The sequence below is a fragment of the Myotis davidii genome, unplaced genomic scaffold, assembly GCF_000327345.1.
Source record: "Myotis davidii unplaced genomic scaffold, ASM32734v1 scaffold198, whole genome shotgun sequence".
Lineage (NCBI taxonomy): Eukaryota > Metazoa > Chordata > Mammalia > Chiroptera > Vespertilionidae > Myotis > Myotis davidii.
In genome coordinates, this window is record NW_006291485.1 from 139,589 (window position 1) to 160,769 (window position 21,181).

Consider the following 21,181-nt stretch of genomic DNA (forward strand, 5'->3'; position numbering starts at 1 on the left):
CGAACCACCTCTACCTCAGCCCTGCCACCATGGTTTTGTCCAGAAGAACGTCCAGAAGGTCTCTTGGAAGGTCTCCCAGTCTAATTAGCATATTACCCTTTTATTATAATAGATAGAGGCCTGGTGCACGGGTGGAGGCCAGCTGGTTTGCCCTGAAGGGTGTCCCGGATCAGGGTGGGGGTCCCCTTTGGGCATGGGGTGGCCGGGGGGGGGGGCCGGTGGTGGTTTGCAGGCCGGCCACACCCCCATGGGGTGAAGTTCTGAGGGCTCTTTTCAGGCTGGCCACACCCCCTTCAGGGTGGCGGGCCCTCCTGGGGTGCCTGGCCAGCCTGGGTGTGGGTCTGATGGCCATTTTCAGGCTGGCCAGGCCCCAGGCTGGAAGCAGGTATCTGGGATTTATTTAACTTGTATAATTGAAGTTTTGTAGCCTTGGTCCCAGCTTGAAGCCTGGGTTGCCCCTGGCAACCCATGTTCCCAGCCCCTCCTTGAGTGGAGGCCAGGCCAGCTGGGAGCAGGTATCTGGGATTTATTTATCGTCTATAATTGAAACTTTGTAGCCTTGAGCAGAGTTCAGGGCCGGCCAGGGCAGGCGGGAAGGTTGGCTTCCTCCATCGCTGGGGACAACCTAAGCCTCCTGCTCACTCCAATTCTGTGGTCGCTGCTATCTTTGTGATGGACTGATGGAGTGAGGGTGTGATGGTTAATTTGCATATTACTCTTTAATTAGATAGGATTCCTTCCAGTGTTCTGAACTTTGTATATTTATTTGTCACCAGTGTTCTGAAATTTCACAGTGACATGCATAGGTGTGGGAGTCCGAAAATTCCTGTTCTTAAATTTTTAAGAAGTTATTTTTAAAATTCTTTACTGACATTTTTCACCCGTCTTCCTATTCTTTATGTGGATGTTCCACTTACTGGACTGATCTCTGTTTTTCCCCTGATCTTCCTATTTTCTCTTTGCTCTATTTTCGAGAGATTCTCCCAACCTCATCTTCTGATACTTCCATTGAGTTTTTAACTATTTTGTTTTTAACTAATTATCTGAAAGTTTTCCTTTTTAAAATGGCATCCTAAGTCTTTTGGGAGTGCTAGAAATGTTCTATATATTGATCTTAATGGTGATAGCATATATGAAAACTAATTGAGCATTTAGTATGCATATGGTCATGAATTACTGTGTTCCTGTATGTTCACAGGCATTCAACTTTACCAGTAAACCTCAAACTAAAGACCCTCTGCTTTAGCCCCTTTCAAAACTAGTTTTCAGTCTTGAGAAGCTGAGAAGATAGGGAATGGGCAACTGCCTAGAGATGCAGTATCAGGAAGGCTATCTACGAATCTACCTGCTTATGAATAAGTTCAAGAAGTTCATGGGGCCTGTTGTCATTTATTTTCATCTGCTTTCTAGCTTCCAAAAGTTTGTTGTGTCTCCTTTGTTATTTCCATCCTTGTTGGTGGGTATATGTCTTAAACTATCCATTCTTTTTACATGACTGAGGCTTCAGCGGGATCAAAATTGTATATGTATGTTCAAGGTATCATTGGTCTAAAGCAGTGGTTCTCAACCTTCTGACCCTTTAAATATAGTTCCTCATGTTGTGACCCAACCATAAAATTATTTTTGTTGCTACTTCATAACTATAATGTTGCTCTTGTTATCATAATGTAAATATCTGATATGCAGTCTTAGGCGACCCCTGTGAAAGGGTCGTTCGACCTCCAAAGGGGTCGCGACCCACAGGTTGAGAACCGATGGTCTAAAGTATATTTTTAATGTTAAATCAAGTTTGCATCCCCAGAATAAACCCAACATAGTTTTGATGTATTATTTTTTAAATATATACTGATAGATTTAGTTTGCTATTTGTTTAGAATTTTTGCATCTGTGATATAATTGATACTGACCTATGGTTTTCATTTTATTGCTGTTTCTGTTTGATTTTTTTCTTATATATTTTTTATTTATTTCAGAGAGGAAGGGAGAGGGAGAGAGAGATAGAAGCATCAATGATGAGACAGAATCATTGGCTGCCTCCTGCACCCACTGGGGTTCGAGCCTGCAACCTGGGCATGTGCCCTGACCAGGAACTAAACTGTGACCTCCTGGTTCATAGGTCAACACTCAATCACTGAGCCACGTCAGCCAGGCTCTGTTTAATTTTTGTAATTAAGTTTATACTAGGCTCCTAACTCCTTTTCTTTCTATTCCTTGGAAAAAATTGAATGCTAGGTCTCTTGAAAGTTTAGTAAACTCACCTGGAAAGTTATCTAGGCTTTGTATTTCTTGTGGGAAGATTTTAAAATCCTGATTAAATTTCTTCTTTCATCAATTTTCTTAGATTTTTTTTCTTTAGAATTTGACCATTTTGTCTTTTAAATTTATTGTTTAAAAGTTTTATTATTTTTTAATCTTTATTTGTTGAAAGTATTACATATGTCCCCCTTCTATCCCCCTAAGCCACTTCAGCCCACTAAAAGTTTTATTCACTTTAATTTTTTAACCTCTGCTGTTTCTATAGTTATGTCCTCACTTTTTTTTTTTTAAATATATTTTATTGATTTTTTACAGAGAGGAAGGGAAAGGGATAGAGAGTTAGAAACATAGATGAGAGAGAAACATGGATCAGCTGCCTCCTGCACACCCCCCACTGGGGATGTGCCCGCAACCAAGGTACATGCCCTCGACCGGAATCGAACCTGGGACCCTTCAGTCCACAGGCCGACGCTCTATCCACGGAGCCAACCCCGTTAGGGCTGTCCTCACTTTTTATTGCAGTATTATTTGTGCTTCCTTTTATTTTTTTCCTTGTGCAATCTCTGTTTTATTAGCCTTTTCAGTAAACTAACTTTTAGCTTGATTAAGTATTTTATTCAGATTTTATAAATAGTTTTTGTCATTATATAGATCAGGATATGTTATGGAAAAGGTAAAGGATGGACTTGGTCACTGAGTTCTAAACATTCAAGATTAAAACTTGAAACTTAAAAAATTTATTTTTCATAAGATGATGATATGAAAGAGATTATCCCCAAATGCTCTTGTTATCTAAAACTGGAGGTATAAGAATAGTGTAGATAAACATATGAATGATAGATGTATATGAAATAGGAAATCTAGTGATACTTTGAGTACATGTTTTTTGATTTAAAGAAGAAAAAGTCCTGCAGTCATAGAGGTATGCTTATGAGGGTAGTACAAAGCTAAATGGGTTCTTAGGTCAATCTGTTGTTGTGTTCTTACAGATAAACTTTAACTTGTGAGGCTATTTTACTAACCTTTGTGCCTATATGCTGTATATACTTTACTTCCATAATTTGCTGTACTCATAAATAAATGACTACCTTGTCAGGTAAATATTTCTCTGATTTTGTTTTACCTGTTTATTTATTTAGGTCTCAAAACATTTGCACTTTAAATATTAAGCCAGATAATCAACACAGTTTACATTTTCTCTCTCATTTATATCTTTATTATTATTGCCTTAAGCTCATGTCTTTAAGTATTCTGTGAAGGTAGAGATGGATTGGTTAGTGGAGAGGCATAATATTTGTTGGAGAAGAACAGTCTGCTGCTATATGGACGATTACATATGGGCCAAATGTTTCTTGTTTATCTCTTATTTAAATTGTTTCTTAGAGATTAGTGTTTATTACTTAGCATTTTAGAACTTCTCTGTGGTACATATGGTTAAATGTTTGATAAGTAGTTGGTAGTGCAACATGCTTGATTAGAAAAATTTAAAAATAGTAATCTTGAAGTTTAAAATTTATGACAATCCATCTTTTTTCTTCTAGTTTTCTCTTTTTATCCCTCCTTTCCAGCAGTTGATATCAGACTACTCTTGTAATCAAGATATATCAGCTATTTATCTTCCAGATTGAAAAGGAAATGTAGAAGAGGTGTTGATAGTATAAAATTTTGTAAATATAAAATAAAACAACAAATTATCAAGTCCTTTTCAAAAATTGGAAGTTCTTGTTAGTCATTTGGAAATAAATGTATTATGTTTATTATTATTTATACATTTTATGATTTTTTTTTAAGATCTCCAAGAGGCTTGTCTCATTCTCCTTGGGCTGTGAAAAAGATTAATTCTAAATGTAATGGTGATTATCAAAGTATGTATCAAAAGAGATTAACTGATGAAGCTAAGATTTTGAAAAACCTTCATCATCCAAATATTATAGGTAAGTTTAAATTTTATTTGGTAGCAGGATCTTGTATATTATTCTGTTTATCAGAAACAGTTTATATAATTTCTTAACCATTTTCAGTAATAAAAATGAAGAGGGTGGTGGTAGAGTTTGGTAAGAATCAAATTAAGGTAAACATTCTAAAATAAAAGTTAGTATACATTTTTAGATGCTTAAGTATATATTTAAAACATCGTGGGATCACTTATATATGGAATCTAATGAACAAAATAAACTATGAACAGAAAAGACCCAGAGACATTAAAGCATGCAACAGACTGACTTGTTTCAGAGGGAAGGCAGGAGGTGGTGGGAAGAGATTAACCAATAAACTTATAAGCGTATATGCATAGCCCATGGATAGACAAGGCCTGGGGAGGAGGCAGAATCAGGGTGGAGAGAGTCAGTGGGGACATCTAATAATTTCAACAGTAAAGATAAATTTTAAAAAATAATAATTTAAAAAATCATGGGAATAGTTAGTCATGCCCTAGCTGCCTTGGCTCAGTGGATAGAGCGTCAGCCTGCGGACTAAAGGGTCCTGGGTTCAGGGGCACATGCCTGGTTTCAGGCTCGATCCCCAGTAGGGGGCGTGCAGGAAGAAGCCCATCAATGTTTCTCTCTCATCATTGATGTTTCTAGCTCTCCCTCTCCCTTCCTCTCTGAAATCAATAAAAATATTAAAAAATGTATTTAAAAAAAATAGTCATGCTGGTACTATGGAGAATTCAGGAATATAGAGTGATCTTCATTTAGATATATGTAGGGCTCAAACCATTATATTTAGGAATGCATAAGATATTTTAAAATTTTAATTTGTGATACTATTTGTAAAAACTGAAGGCATTTTAAATTAGATGACTGACTTAGTTTTATAAATAACTAGAGGCCTGGTGCACAGATTTATGCACTGGTGTGGTCCCTCAACCTGGCCTGTGCCCGCTTGCAATCTGGGACCCCTCGGGGGATCTTGGAGAGCTGGTTTCTGCCTGATCCCCACAGGCCAGGCCGAGGGACCTCACCAGTGCACGAATCCGTGCACCGGGCCTCTAATATGCATATAAGATCTTTGGTTAATCTCTTCCTCCCGCCCCCTCCCCCCCCGCCCGTAATTCATCAATCTGTTCCATGTTTCCATGCCTGTGGTTTCCGCACCTGTGCCGAGTGTCTGCCCCATGGTGGTCAGTGTGCATTATAGCTACCAGCCAGTTGCTTAGGCTTTTTTATATATAAACTAGAGGCCCAGTGCACGAATTCGTGCATAATTGGGGGGCCGATGGCAGGGCCAGCTGGCCATGGGGTAGGGGCCGCAGGAGGTTGGCTGTGAGAGTGCACTGACCACCAGGGGGCAGCTCCTGCGTTGAGCATCTGCCTCCGGTGGTCATTGCACATCATAGTGACTAGTCGACCAGTCATTCAGGCCGTTCCGTTGTAAAGGTCGCTTACGCTTTTATATATACATAGATAGATAGCTGTTTCATTATATATTTGTCAGTGTTAATCAAGGTCCATTTTCAGTCACAGTACTATAAAAAACGTAAGTACTGTTGTCTTCCCTATACTAGTAGAAAGTGTTATGTTTCTTTAAGGTTATCGTGCTTTCACTGAAGCCAATGATGGTAGTCTATGTCTTGCTATGGAATACGGGGGTGAAAAGTCTCTAAATGACTTAATCGAAGAACGAAATAAAGACAGCCACGATCCTTTTCCAGCAGCCACAATTTTAAAAGTTGCTTTGAACATGGCAAGAGGGTTAAAGGTAACTGTACCATTATATTTTATGTGACTTTTGTGGAACATTAGACAACTAAGTACAGTCTAGCCCAGGGGTGGGCAAACTTTTTGACTTGAGGGCCACAATGGGTTCTTAAACTGGACCGGAGGGCCAGAACAAAAGCATGAATGGAGTGTTTGTGTGAACTAATATAAATTCAAAGTAAACATCATTACATGAAAGGGTACGGTCTTTTTTTTTTTTTTTTAGTTTTATTCATTTCAAACGATCCGGCCCGCGGTCCGTAGTTTGCCCACGGCTGTTCTAGCCGGTGTGCCTCAGTGATTGAGCGTCGACCCATGCACCAAGAGGTTGCCCATTCAATTCCTGTTCAGGGTATGTGGCCAGGTTTTGGGCTTGATCCCCGGTGAGGGCCATGCAGGAGGCAGCCAATCGATGTTCTCACTCATGGGTGTTTCTATCTTCTTTTCCCTTTCTCTCTCTCTCAGAAATAAAAACATATTAAAAACAAAGCAAAACCCCCTAACTGGTTTGGCTAAGTGGATAGAGCATCACCCTGCAGACTTGAAGGGTCTTGGGTTCAATTCTGATCAAGGGCACATGCCTGGGTTGTGGGCTCAGTCCTCAGTGGGAGGAATGCAGGAAGCAGCCGATCAGTGGTTCTCTCATCATGGATGTTTCAATCTCTCTCTCCCTTTCCTCTCCCTTTCTCTCGGAACTCAAATCTATAATTATAAAAGGGTAATATGCTAATTAGACCAGACATCTTCCGGATGTCATTCCGGACGTCCTTCCTGACCAAGCCGGGGCCGGAGGGAAGCTAGCCTGGGTCCCAGGTGCCTGCCAGCAGCTGGAGGAGGGAAGACAGTGTCCAGGGGGCCAGCGGGAAGCAGTTATGAGAGAGAGAGAGAGAGAGAGAGAGAGAGAGAGAGAGAGAGAGAGAGAGAGAGAGAGAGACAGAGAGGGAAACATCTATCAGTTGCCTCCTACACACTCCCTGACTGGGGATTGAATCCAAACCTAGGTACATGCCCCAACAGGAATCAAACCTACAACTTTTTCGTGTACGGGACAATGCTCCAACTAACTTAGCCACCTGGCTGGGGCTTCTACTGTAGCATCTTTTGATATAAAAGTATGTAAAAAGAGTTTGTAAATAAAAAGCTTATCTACAAGATTTCCAACAAATCTCTTAGATTTCTGGTATGTTTGACAGACCAAGATAACATGAGATATTTCCTTCTCTAGCTTCAAATAATTTGAAATGATGGTATAATCCTATAGTTTAGGAAGGGAGTTCAAATTATATTTGTTTGAAGGTTATTTATGTGTATTTAGTTTGTATTTTTGTTCATATATGTTAAATTTTCCACTATTTTAGTATCTGCACCAAGATAAGAAGTTGCTTCATGGAGACATAAAGTCTTCAAATGTTGTAATTAAAGGTGATTTTGAAACAATTAAAATCTGTGATGTAGGAGTCTCTCTACCATTGGATGAAAATATGACAGGTGAGTAGTATTCTAATTTGTAAAATTTCTTTAATATAATTTTAAAATTTTTAATTTTTACACGTTTAAATAAATAACTTTACATTCTTCAAAAATAAAAAACTATTCATAAAGTGTACAATAAAAATTACCCTCTTGTATTTTTCACTCAGCCTCCAGTCCCGTCTCTTGCCACATACACAGTATAAATTATTGTTTTCTTATTAATATATATTATAACTGAAGATAACTTTAGGAACTATTTCTAATCTAGATTGGGACTTTAAAAAAATGGTAGAAGATCTGGGAATAGAAAATGAAAAATTTTAAAAATATTTTAATTGTTGTTGTTAATCCTCACCTGAGGATATTCCTCCTGTTGATTTTTAGAGAGTGGATGGGAAGGGGGGAGGTTTGGGGGGAAGAGAGAGAGAAACATGATGCAAGAGACACACTTTGATTGGTTGCCTCCCACACATGCCCTGACTGGGGCCCAGGACCGAACCTGCAACCCAGGTATGTGCCCTGGGCCAGGAGTTGAACCTGTGACCCTTTGGTGCCTGGGCTGATGCTCTAACCATTGATCCACATCAACCAGGGTGAAAATAAAATTTTAATAAGATTTTATAAAGGAATTCATTTAGGAATTCAATACATTGACAAGGTTTGGGAAACTGGTAGAAGAAGAAACTAGAGTGGAAGTAGGAGATAGGTGTTAGCAAAGGCCAGTATTCCGCTTTTTGCCCTGTCCCACCCCACTCACTCTTCTCACTTTATTGTAAACTAGTGTCCCAGTGCACGGATTCGTGCACATTGAAAGTTAATTAGAATAAATATTTTAATATCTCTATTTGTGTCTTGATAATGAAAAGAAAACAGGATTCTACTGAGTCTCCTATCTACCAACTCTAGGACTTCTGTAAGGATGAAATGAGATGTGGCACGGGAAAATGCTTCACAAACATTTGGTTAAACTGTAAAATGTTTGCACCTGGCTATAAAGCAAGTCAGGTTCCTGGGCTGAAGAAACTCCAAGGATGCTAGTCTCTAGGGAGAGGAAGCCGGCCGTTGCTATGTGACATCATTACCTGGCGCCCACAGCAACCATTGCTGGGCTGGGCGAGGCTGTGGGCTGCACTTTGTGCCATGGGGTCTTGGCAGTGTTGGCTGCGACTTGGTGGGGTGTTGCTCCAAGATGGTGGGGCCTGTGTTCCACTTGGGGAAAGCCTAGTGTTGGTTTGTTGGTGCCAGGTCTGTGGTATCGGTTCTGTTTGCACATCATGATAGCTCCTGTGTTGTGTCTGCCCCCTGGTGGTCAGTGTGCATCATAGCTACCAGTTGGATGGACGAACACAGCCTTTTACATATATAGATACTGTTCATTCTCTTAGGGAATTTAATTTTTATTCTTAATGAGAACCAAGAGACAGCTTCAAAGAAAAAGCTTCTGCTTTTAACATATTTAATAACATTTAAATTTTTCTCTTTATATGAATGCTATTTAGAATACACACACACACACACCTTAATTTCCAGCTAAAGTTAAGGTCTATAAGTTGAATTGAAGGAAAAAGTCAAAATAAAGTCATGAACCCTCAGTCTAACTACTACAGATATGAAACTTTAGAAAAGGAGAATTTTTTTAAAAGAATAAAAATAAGATTTTCAAACGTAATTTTCTCAATCCTTAATACATGAAGTAGATAAAACTAAGATGTAAAAAAAATTAAAAGATTGAGTAGATAAGGTCAGTCTATGCATTAGAAAATTGATTATATATATTGGTTAGGATATAAAAAAAAACCTTGGTTTACAAAAAGTAGAAGTAGCCTAATGTTTGACATTCATTATCCTTAGTGAAATACATCTAGATATTAGTAACAGTTGGAAACAATTAAAAAAAACACAAATTTTTAAATTTAAAATACTTATAATTGATTCTAGGCTGAATGAAGAAATCAAATTCTAGTTGTAAAATATTTAGAAAACAATGAGAATGTAACAGCAAATTAAAAGCAATTTGTTAGGGTCAGAGCTACACAAAGGAACACATTTTCATTATTAAACCTTTATGAGGTTGAGTCATTTCCTGAGCAAAAGCCAATATGTGATTTGACTATTTCCCTTTTCCCTGAATTAGCAATCATAGAAGCATAGAAATGGTATTTCTCTCAGCCTAATAATAGCATAGTTTGAAAAATGAAGAAACAGGCACAGAGCAAATGTTTAAGGTTACAGAGCTTGTAAATGTCTTTGAACCCAGGCAAGACAATCTTGCTCTAGAGCAGAGGTCCTCAAACTTTTTAAACAGGGGGCCAGTTCACTGTCCCTCAGACATTCCACACATGCGCACTGTGGGCCTGGGACGAGTCGGCTGCTAAGCAGGACAGGCAGTGGCAGCAAAAACACCCGGAGAGCCAGATAAATGTTTTCGGTGGGCCGTAGTTTGAGGACCTGCTCTAGAGTCTGTACTAACATCCACAATCTATTTATATTCTTACCACTTTCTAAAAGAATTGCTGATTCTCTACACCCTTGGCAACTATTCAGCTTTTTTAATATTTATCAATCTGATAAGGAAAAAGTAATTTGTATTAATTATTGAGGTTGAGTGTATTTTTTCATGTTTACTGGCTAGACTTGATAACCTTTAAACCACCTGTCAAATCATTTGCCCATTTTGGTGGTCGTTGTTTGCCTTTCTCAGTGAGTTCTTGTGCTGGCCCTTATGACAGTTCTACCTGTGTTTTGCTTGTTTCAGTAACTGACCCTGAGGCCTGTTACATTGGCACTGAGCCTTGGAAACCCAAGGAAGCTTTGGAGGAGAATGGTGTTATTACTGACAAAGCAGACATATTTGCCTTTGGCCTTACTCTGTGGGAAATGATGACTCTGTGTATTCCACACATTACTCTTGCAGATGATAAAGATTATGATGAAGGTAAAACTACATATTTTTAATGTAAAACTCAATCTCTTTGGTTTGAAATAGGTTAGTTTATAAAGTTACATTTTATTTTTCTATTAAGTTAATTTTAAAAAGAACAAGGTGTTTGATTTAGTTGCATGAGTTATAGATTATATTATTGTTGACTAATTTGGTATCATCTTGGTTTAATTTCATACAAATGAGATGTAGATTAATTCAGAACAGGGAGGTAAATTGAGAAAATTCAGAGGAGCAAAAAGTTACCGTATTTGCCGGCGTATAAGACGACCCCCTAACATTTCCACTCAAAATACAGAGTTTGTTATATACTCGCCGTGCTATCATACTGGGTGTATGGTCGGCTGTGTGCGATTTTGCGAGTGTGGTAAAATCGCATAACAGCAAAATCGCATAACAGCCGAGCATACACCCAGCAGCGCTGCTGATGCCTGAACGGTATATGGAATGAAGTGGGCGGGCATTGGGAGGCCACTATGGCACGGGGCAAGCACTATGGGCAGTCTATCTGAAGTGTACCTGGCGTATAAGACGACCCCCCACTTGGAGGCATATTTTTCAGGGCCAAAAAATCGTCTTATACGCCGGCAAATACGGTACCTTAAAAACTCTCTTTGCCTGAGAAGATTAGAAAGCTATTACATTAAGGGTTGATGATCATAGATTAAATCCATGTAACAAATGCACGACAATAGCTAATCTACACCATGGCAGGACAATGGAAGAGACTGGTATCATGAAAAGCAAACTGGATCATGTTTCAGAAGGGTGAGTGAGCAGTCGATAAGTTTTTCCATGATTTAAAGTGATTTTATTTGCTTCAAACTTTCTCATGAGCAGATAAAACTTTTGATGAAAGTGACTTCGATGATGAAGCATACTATGCAGCTTTGGGAACGAGGCCACCTCTTAATATGGAAGAACTGGATGAGACATACCAGAAAGTAATCGAGCTCTTCTCTGTGTGCACTAATGAAGACCCTAAAGACCGTCCTTCGGCTGCCCACATTGTTGAGGCTTTGGAAATACATGTCCAGTGATCTCATATTCACAAATACCTGAGCTTCAAGTAGGGCTCATATATATAACTGTTCTCTGTACTGTAATACGTTTATGTAGTTACTGTGAGAATCCAGTTATTAGACTGTTTGAAAGTGGCCTGTTTTAAACCATAGCACCTTGTTAACATTTGAAAAACTTTGTATTATAAAGGTATTTCATGTATACTTATTAATATTTAAAATCATAGTGGGTTTTCTATAAAACTTAAAAAACTTTTAGGCTTAAGGAACAAGTATTGAAATTTGTTCATAGAGATTTAAAACACTAGCAAAATACCATAAACTCCTATGTCTAACATTAATTTGGGTAGGGGAACCAATACTTTTATTATTGATCTTCCTTGAAGAATCTCTACTTAAATGGATCAATTTAAATTAGCACTTTGAAGTACAGAAGTTTGATTATCTTTTAAAACATAAAACTATGCTGGTCTTTCTTGGCTGATATGCTTATTAAATATGGTCATTGGAAGCTGAGAGAATATGGCACAGTAGCTCCTTGGGTATTTCCAAACATTTTCGGTTAAGGCTTGTCTTGTCCTCTTGGTTCTCCTCAAATCTTTGGTGTTTGCTTTCATTTATTAAGTGTATTTCTGTACTGAGATCCTTTTCTATTTTTTGTTTACTAATCTAGCTCTTAAGCATTTTACAGCTCTGGTGTAAAAATAATAAAACTAATAGGATGATATAGAATAAAGGACACTTTAGTTAACCAGAAGGTGTATTATCTGTTTTATACTCCCATTGATCTGAGTGTTGTCATTAAAGTTGCAGAATGAATGTGAGTAGATTTCTTTCCCTCTCTTGGCCCTATTTTGTTAATCTGTAAAATGAGGGTGACTTGGGTCAGTAATTTCTATCTGTGAACCATAGCTCTGAAGAGAGCTGAGCCTAGCCAGAAGAATCGAGCATAGCCCCCAAAAGCCAAGCTAACCCCAAAGAGCTGAGCCTAGCCCCGAAGGGCTGAGACTAGCCCTAAGCCCTGATTCTAGTCCGGAAGAGATGACCCAGTGCCTAAGAACCAAGCCTACCCCAAGTGCCCAACCTAGTCCCAACGGCTTAGCCAAGTCCTGAAGGGCTGAGCCTAGCCCTAAACTGCTGAGCCCAGTCTAGAAGGTGGGAGCCTAGCCGCAAAGAGCCACGCCTGGTCCTAAGAGCTAAACTAGTACTGAAGGAATGACCAGTTCCTAAGAACCCAGCCTCTAGAAAATATTTTTAAAATACATTTTTATTGATTTCAAAGAGTAAGGGAGAGAGAAACATTAATGATGAGAGAGAATCCTTCATTCGCTGCCTCCTACATGCCCCATACTGGGGATTAAGCCCGAAACCTGGGCATGTGCCCTGATAGGAATCGAACCGTGACTTTCGGGTTCATAGGTTGACGCTCAATCACTGAGCGATGCTGACTGGGCTAGAAAATATTTTTAATAAAAAAATGTATATAAACTGTGGGGTATGGCTAAAGATGTGCTTATCAAGATTTATAGTCTTAAATATTAGAAAAGAGGCTGAAAGCCCTGGGGTTCTCACTGCAGGTCACAAAGAGTTTTCATTTGTAGCCTACAGCATTGTCCCCAAGCAAGACTTACCCTGTCCTTAAAAACCTTGAATCTTGCCCTCTGGATGGAAGACCTTTCCAGAATAAGGGGTTTCATCCGTATTGAATTTAGGTTCTGGCATGTAATTTCCCTCCACAATCAGCTTACCTGGAGTTCCCAAAAATTCTTTACCTGCTTTCACATCAGTGCTTACCACTCATTACATGATCTAATGGATAAAGAACAATTCTTGAACCATTTAAACCACTCAGAGCTGACAGTAAATTCAACATCATGGCTGGGTCCAGCCTTTAAACATTTCAAGGAAAGTTTTTGCTTTGCCTGTGATCATTTTGGTGCTGGGAGGGTCACGCTTGTTTCAAGTCTCCAATCCAGGTTTAGAAGTTTCTCCAGTTGTTAGTACTAGTGGCCTGGTGCATGAAATTCGTGCATGGGGGGTTGTCCCTCAGCCTGGCCTGCACCCTCTCCAATCTGGGATCCCTTGGGGGATGTCCTAAACTGGAAGCCGGACATCCCTCTTGCAATCCGGGACTGCTGGCTCCTAACCACTCACCTGCCTGCCTGCCTGATTGCAGGCCTGCTTGCACCCAACTGGTCCCCCCTGCTGGACTACTTGCCCCCAACTGCCCTCCCCTCCTGGCCGGATCACCCCTAACCGCCTCTGCCTTGGCCCCGCCAACCATGGCTTTGTCCGGAAGTACGTCCAGAAGGTCTCCTGGAAGGTCTCCCCGTCTAATTAGCATATTACCCTTTTATTAGTATAGATTGTTGCCTTCAGTGAAGCAGATTTCTTAACAGTTTCCATCACTTTGTTCTTGTTCTTGAAGATCGTAGCTATGGTGGAATGGGACATAGCTGACTGGTAAGCAATTAACCATTATTGGTTTTCCACCTTTGTAGTCCTTAATCACTTTAAATTTGTTTCCAGGTCAATCACTCATGGTGGCCTCTTATTGGCAACATTAACAGTGGGTTTTATATGCTTAGGCGCCATGATGAACAAAACAACATGAGATTACATCAAGTGCAATCTCATGAACAAAACATGAGGTTAAATCAAGTGCAAGAGAAATTGATGCAGTTAAGAGATGCGTTATATATGAGCTATATGAGGCTGCTACTAGCATATCAGTACACTATTTTATAGTAGACCTTTATTGTTATTTTTTAATTCTCACCTAAGGATATTTTTTTCCGTTGATTTTTAGAGACTGGGAGGAGGGAGAAGAGAGAGAAACATGCATATGAGAGGCACATTGATTGGTTGCCTCCTGCACATGCCCCAGGATAGGAATCAAACCTGCAACCCAGGTACGTGCCCTTGACTGGGAATTGAACCTGACCCTTCGATGTTTGGGCCAATGCTCTAACCACTGAGCAACGCAGGCCAGGCAATAGACATTTTTAAATAAGGTACAAAGAGTACACTGAAATAATGATAAAAAGTATAGTAAATACATAAGCTGGTAGTCGTTCATTATCAAGTATTATGTACTATACATAATTATATGTACTATTTTTTTATACAATTGGCAACTCGGTAGGTTTGTGTACACGAGGATCGCCACAAACACGTGAGTAACGTGTTGCTGTGTAATATGGTGACTAAGATGTCAGTAGGCAATAGGAATTTTTCAGCTCCATTATAATTTTATTGGACCACCATAATATATTTGATCTGTTGTTGACTAAGATGTCATCATATGGCACATCACTATATAAATACTACATTTTCTTTACCCATTTAGTCATCTATTGATGTACATTTAGGTTATTTCCATGTCTTGGCTATTGTGAACAATGCTGCAATGAACATGGGGGTGCACATACCTTTCCAGTTAGTGTTTTGTTTTCTTCAGATAAATACCTAGAAGTGGAATTGAAGTATGTGATAGTTCTATTTTTAATTTTTTGAGGAATCTATCTCCATACTGTTTGCCATATTAGTGCACCTATTTACATTCCTACCCACAGTGCACAAGGGTTCCCTTTTCTCCACATCTTTGCCAACACTTGTTATTTCTCTCTTTTTTAAAATATATAATAGTTATTCTAACAGTTGTGAGGTGATATCTAATTATGATTTTGATTTGCATTTCCCTTATGACTACTGATGTTGAGCATCTTCATGTACTTGTTGGCTATTTGAATATTTTCTTTGTAAAAATGTCTATTTTGATCCTCTGCCCATTTTAAAAATTAGATTGCTTCTCTTTTTTGCTATTAGGTTGTGTGAGTTCTTTATGTATTTTGAATAGTAACCCATTATCAGATATATGACTTGCAAATGTTCTCTCCCATTGAGCAGGTTGCCTTTTCATTTTGCTGATGGTTTCCTTTGCTGTACAGAAGATTTTTAGTTTGATGCGGTCCCATTTTTTAATGTTTCCTTTGTTGCCTTTGCTTTTGCATCAAATCCAAAAAAATCATTGCCAAGAGCAATGTCAAGGAGCTTACCACTTTTGTTTTCTTCTATCAGTTTTATAGTTTCAGGTCTTACATTCAAGCCTCTAATCTATTTTAAGTTGATTTTTGTTTACGGTGTAAGACAATGTTCCAGTTTTCCCAACACCATTTATAGGAAGGACTGTTCTTTCCCCATTGTATATTCTTGGCTCCTTTACCATAAATTAATTGACCATAAATGTGTGTTTATTTCTGGGCTCTTTGTTTTGTTGCATTGATTTATATGCCTTTTTATGCCAGTATCATACTGTTTTAATTACTATAGCTTTGTAATATAGTTTGAAATCGAGGAGCTTGATACCTCCAGGTTTGTTCTTCCTCAGGATTGCTTTGGCTATTTGGGGTCTTTTGTGGTCCCATGCAAATTTTAGGATTTTTATTCCATTTCTGTGAAAAATGCCATTTGAATTTTGATAGGGATTGCATTGAATCTATGGATTGCTTTGGGTAGTTTGGACATTTTAACTATTAATTTTTCGATCTGTGAGTACAGAAAATCTTCCCTTTCATATGTGTCAATTTCTTTCATTAATGTCTTACAGTTTTAAATGTATAGGTCTTTCACCTCCTTGGTTAAATTTATTCCTAGGTATTATATGTGATAGAATTATGAATAGATTGTTTTTCTGAGAGTTTGCTATTAGTGTATAAGAATGAAACATTTTGTATCCTGAAACTTTACTGAATTCATTAGTCTAACAGTTTATTTATTATCAAGTCTTTAGGTTTTTCTTTATATAGTCATGTCACTTGCAAATAGTGACAATTTTACTTCTGTTTCAATTTGATACCTTTTATTTCTTTTTCCTGCCTAGTTGCTCTGGCTAGGACGTCCAGTACTATGTTGAATATAATAAAAGCAAATTGTCCCCTTGACTGGGAGTTTGACCAGCGGGTGGGGCCGGCCGGGGGGAAGGGAGGCCCCAGCCGCCAGCCGCTAGGGACCCTACCAGTGCACAAATTTCATGCACTGGGCTTCTAGTGTTGAATAAAAAGGTAGGTGTGGGCATCTTTGTCATGTTCCTGATTTTAAAAGAAAAGCTTTCAGTTTATCACCATTGAGTATGATGTTACCTGTGGGATTGTCATATATGGTTTTTATTACATTGAGGTGTGTCCCCTCTATACCCAGTTAGTTGAGTTTTTAATGATTGTTAAATTTTGTCAAATGCTTTTTCTACATCTAATGTGATGATCATATGACTTTAATCCTTCATTTTGTGAATGTGGCTTATCACATCAATTGATTTGTGGATACTGAACTATCCTTACATTGCTGAAAATAAATCCCACTATCATGGTGTATGATATTTTTAAATGTATTTTTGAATTTACTTTGCTAATATTTTATTGAGGATTTTACATCTATGTTCATCAGGAATATTGGCTTGTAATTGTTGTTGTGTCCCTATCTGGTTTTGCCATCAGGGTAATAATACTAGCCTCATAAAATGAGTTTGGAAGTGTTCTCCTATTCTTTGGAACAGTTTGGAAATTATTGGTATTAATTCTTACTTTTTGGTTGTCTGCTTTGGAACTTTTGTTTGTTGGGAGGTGTTTGTTTAAAGTATGTTTTTACTGAGTTTTAGAGATAGAAGGCAGAGGGATAGAGAGAGAAACATTGATAAGAAACATAAATTGGCTGCCTCCTGCATACCCTCCTCCTGGGGATCAAGCCTGCAACTGTGCCCTGATCAGGAATCAAACCAGTGACCTCTTGGTTCAAGTGTTGATGCTCAATCACTGAGCCACACTGGTCAGGCATGTTGGGAAGATTTTTCTTTGTTTTTTAATCTTCACCCAAGATTTTCAGAGAGAGTGGAAAGGAGGGAGAGAGACAGAGAAACATCCATGTGAGAGAGCTATGTCGATTGGTTGCCTCCCGCATGGGCCCCAACTGGAGCTAGGGATCCAGCCCGCAACCATGATACATGCCCTTGACCAGAATCAGAATCGAACCCGTGGCCCTGCAGTCCTCAGGACAATATTCGGACCACTGAGCCAAAACCAACTAGGGCTGTTGGAAGGTTTTTGATTACCAGTTCAATCTATTTATTATTAATCTGTTTAGATTTTCTGTTTATTCATGATTCAGTCTTGGCAGGTTGCATGTGTCTAGGAATTTATCCATGTCTTCTGGATTTTCCAATTTGTTGGTGTATATATAAGCATTCCTAGTATGTCTTTTTTTTAAAATATATTTTATTGATTTTTCACAGAGAGAAAGGGAGAGAGATAGTTAGAAACATCGATGAGAGAGAAACATTGATCAGCTGCCTCCTGCACATCTCCTACTGGGGATGTGCCCGCAACCCAGGTACATGCCCTTGCCCGGAATCGAACTTGGGACCTTTCAGTCCGCAAGCCGACGCTCTATCCACTGAGCCAAACCGGTTTCGGCCATAGTATGTCTTATGATCCTTTGTATTTCTGTGATATCAGTTGTAATATTTCCTCTTTCATTTCTGATTTTGACTCCTTACCTCTTGGTGAGTCTAGCTAAAGGTATCTATTTAGTTTTCAAAGAACTAGCTTTTGGCCTGACCCGTGTGGCTCAGTGGTTGAGTATTGACCTATGAACCAGAAGGTCATGGTTCGATTCCTGGTCAGGACACATGCCTGGGTTGTGGGCTCAATCCCCAGTGGAGGACATGCAAGGGGCAGTCGATCAATGATTCTCTCTCATCATTGATGTTTCTATCTCCCTCTCCCTTCCTCTCTGAAATCAATAAAAATATAAAGAACTAGCTTTTGGTTTCATTGACCTTTTCTATTACGAGTTAGTCTGTTTCATTTATTTCTGCTTTACTCTTTATTTCCTTTTATTAGCTTTGGGCTTCATTTATTCTTTTTATAGTTCCTTGAAGTATAGTTGGGTTGAAATTTTTGTTTCTATAGCTTCCCTCTTAGAACTGCTTTTGTTGATCCCATGAGTTTTGGAATATTGTATTTCCGTTTTCATTTGTTTCAAGGTATTATTTTTTACTTCTCTTTTGGTGACTGGCTGTTCAGTAGCATGTTGTTAATCTCCACATATTTGTGAATTTTCCAATTTTCTACTTATAGTTTATTTCTAGTTTCATACCATTGTGGTTAGGAAATATGCCTGATACATTTGTCTTTTTAAAGTTCCCTACTATTATTGTAAAATTGTCAACTTCTCCCTTTAAGTCTGTTAATATTTGTTTTATATATTTAGGTGCTCCTATCTTTGTTGGATGCATAAATATTTACAAATGTTATATCTATGTCTGTTACAGTTGGTTTTAAAGTCTATATTGTCTGATGTAATTATAGTTACCCTGGCTTTCTTTTGGGGTCCATCCGTATGGAACATCTTTTTCCATCTCCTTGCTTTCAGTCTATGTGTGTGTTTATGTCTGATGTCTCTTTTAGGCAGCATCTAGGTCAGGGGTGGGCAAACTTTCTGACTCGAGGGCCACAATGGGTTCTTAAACTGGACCAGAGGGCCGGAACAAAAGCATGGATGGAGTGTTTGTGTGAACTAATATAAATTCAAAGTAAACATCATTACATAAAAGGGTACGGTCTTTTTTTTTTTTTTTAGTTCATTTCAAACGGGCCGGATCCGGCCTGCGGGCCGGAGTTTGCCCACGGCTGATCGAGAGAGAAATATTACTTTATTCAATTCAGACATCTGAGTCTTTTGATTGGAGAGTTTAGCCCCTTTTTACTTAATTATTGATAGGCACATACTAATTGCAATTTTGGTCATTGTTTTCCCTCCATTTTATATTTCACCTGTTCCTTTCTTCACTTGCTGTCTTCCTTTGAAATGAATACTTTCTTTTAGTGGTATGCTTCTATTCCTTTCTCATCTTTTGTGTATCTACTATGAATTTTTTTGCTTTGTGGTTACCATGAGGCTTACACGTAACATATTTGTAACAGTCTATTTTAAGTTGATAACTTAAGCTTGAACATATTCTAAAGTTCTATATTTTTACTCCCTTCTCCATGTTGTTGTTTTTTTAATCATGTGTATCCCTTAGGGAATTTTATAGTTTTTTTTTCTACTTTGTCTTTTAACCTTCATACTGGCTTTGTAAGTGATCGCTCTTTGAGGAACTTAATAAACTAATTCTAAAATGTATATGAAAATGCAAAAGACCAAGAATAGATAAAAATATTCCTTGGGGGAAAAAAATATGGTGGGAGAATTTACTACACCAAATATCGAGAATATAGTATTGTCATAGGATAGCCAATAAAACTAGTGGAAAACAGGCAGAAATAGACCTGCACATATATGGACACAATTTCTGACAAAGATAGCAAATCAATAAATAAAAAAACATAAAAGTGCAAGAGGCTTGAATAGTCACAACCTAATATGCTCATCAACAGTAGTGTAAATTTTATTGATATTCTACAGAGAGGGATAAAGAGTTAGAAACATTGATGAGAGAGAAATATCTATCAGCTGCCTCCTGCACACCCGCTACTGGGGATGTGCCCATAACCAAGGTACATGCTCCTGACCAGAATCGAACCCTTCAGTCTGCAGGCCAACGCTCTATCCACTGAGCCAAACCGGCCAGGGCAACCACATATATTTTTACTGTCTCCACAGTTTTGCCTGTCCAGAATGTTGGGACATACAGAATGTAGCCTCAGACTGTCTTCTTTCGCTTGGTAATGGTCACTTATGGTTACGCCATGCCTTTTTGTGGTTTCTTTTTAGTGCTGAATTTAATCCACTGTCTGGATGTAGCTCTTTGTTCATCTACTAAAGAACATCTCGGTTGCTTCTAAGTTTTGACAGTTATGAATAAAGCTTGCTATAAATATTTGTGTGCAGTTTTTGTGTAGATGGATATATTTTCAATGATTGGGTTATTTTTTACTTAAACAAGTAAAAACATGTACTTAAAAAATTTTTACTTATTGATTTTAGAGAGAGGAAGGGAGAGAGAGAAACATCAACTTGTTGTGCGTTCATTGGTTGATTCTTGTATGTTCCCTGACCAGGGAAACTCGCAAACTTGGCATATTGAGGTAATGCTCTAACCAACTGAGCTACTGGGCCAGGGGAACGTGTACTATTTTTATAGCCACAAAAAAATAACTTAAGAAAATCAGTACATTCTATTATATGAGAATAGACAAAGAAAACATTGAAAAAAATTTTAATTGATCCATCATAAAAGCATTGAACAAGCAAATAATGTTAATAAAAATTTTTAAATAAAATATTTAAAACAAAACAGCAGTGCAGAAAATAAGGTGTTTGCACAATTATGCACATTTAACACTTCCACATTCTTTTTGGAACTCAAGCCTTTAAATTTTGGAACCATGTTAATTTACAGGCAAATAAAAGAATGTAATGAACATATTCAACATGAAGTTATAACCTGGAAAACTACCTCCCTAGAGTATTATTGCCAGATAGAAATTAAATGTTTTTTAGAATCAACAATCTGAATAATCCTTTGCTTTTCAAAGTACCCAAGAATTATACTAGAAAACTGATTTTTAGAGAGATTAAAACATTTAGGTGTATCTACATAATGTCATGTTCTCTGGCCCATCAACCTAGATATATTTATTCACTAACGTTGCTTCTGATACTATACATTTTGTTAGATATCTCAGAACAAGGAAGATGTATTTTAGACATGCAAACATTTTTAAATGTAACAATATGAATCATCTAATTCCAATTGGGCATCCATTTTGTTGATTATTGCTATTATCAGT

The 21,181-nt window shown here is 38.2% G+C and overlaps 1 protein-coding gene across 5 annotated transcripts in view; it reads left to right on the forward strand.

The window, feature by feature from the left end:
• Positions 1-21,181, forward strand: part of PBK (PDZ binding kinase) — a 43,662-nt gene that overhangs the window by 21,783 nt on the left and 698 nt on the right. For 2 of the 5 annotated variants that reach the window (XM_015564597.1, XM_015564596.1), the window contains 7 exons: positions 4,048-4,190; positions 5,786-5,955; positions 7,313-7,442; positions 10,183-10,362; positions 11,209-11,437; positions 13,819-13,821; positions 19,782-19,794. In XM_015564597.1, coding sequence (XP_015420083.1) covers positions 4,048-4,190; positions 5,786-5,955; positions 7,313-7,442; positions 10,183-10,362; positions 11,209-11,408 — 823 coding nt within the window. In that variant the 3' untranslated portion in view covers positions 11,409-11,437; positions 13,819-13,821; positions 19,782-19,794. Of the gene's footprint in view, positions 1-4,047; positions 4,191-5,785; positions 5,956-7,312; positions 7,443-10,182; positions 10,363-11,208; positions 12,034-12,063; positions 12,147-13,818; positions 13,822-19,781; positions 19,795-21,181 lie in introns of those variants that run through there. The other 3 variants (XM_015564598.1, XM_015564599.1, XM_006764756.2) reach the window with 3 other exon arrangements.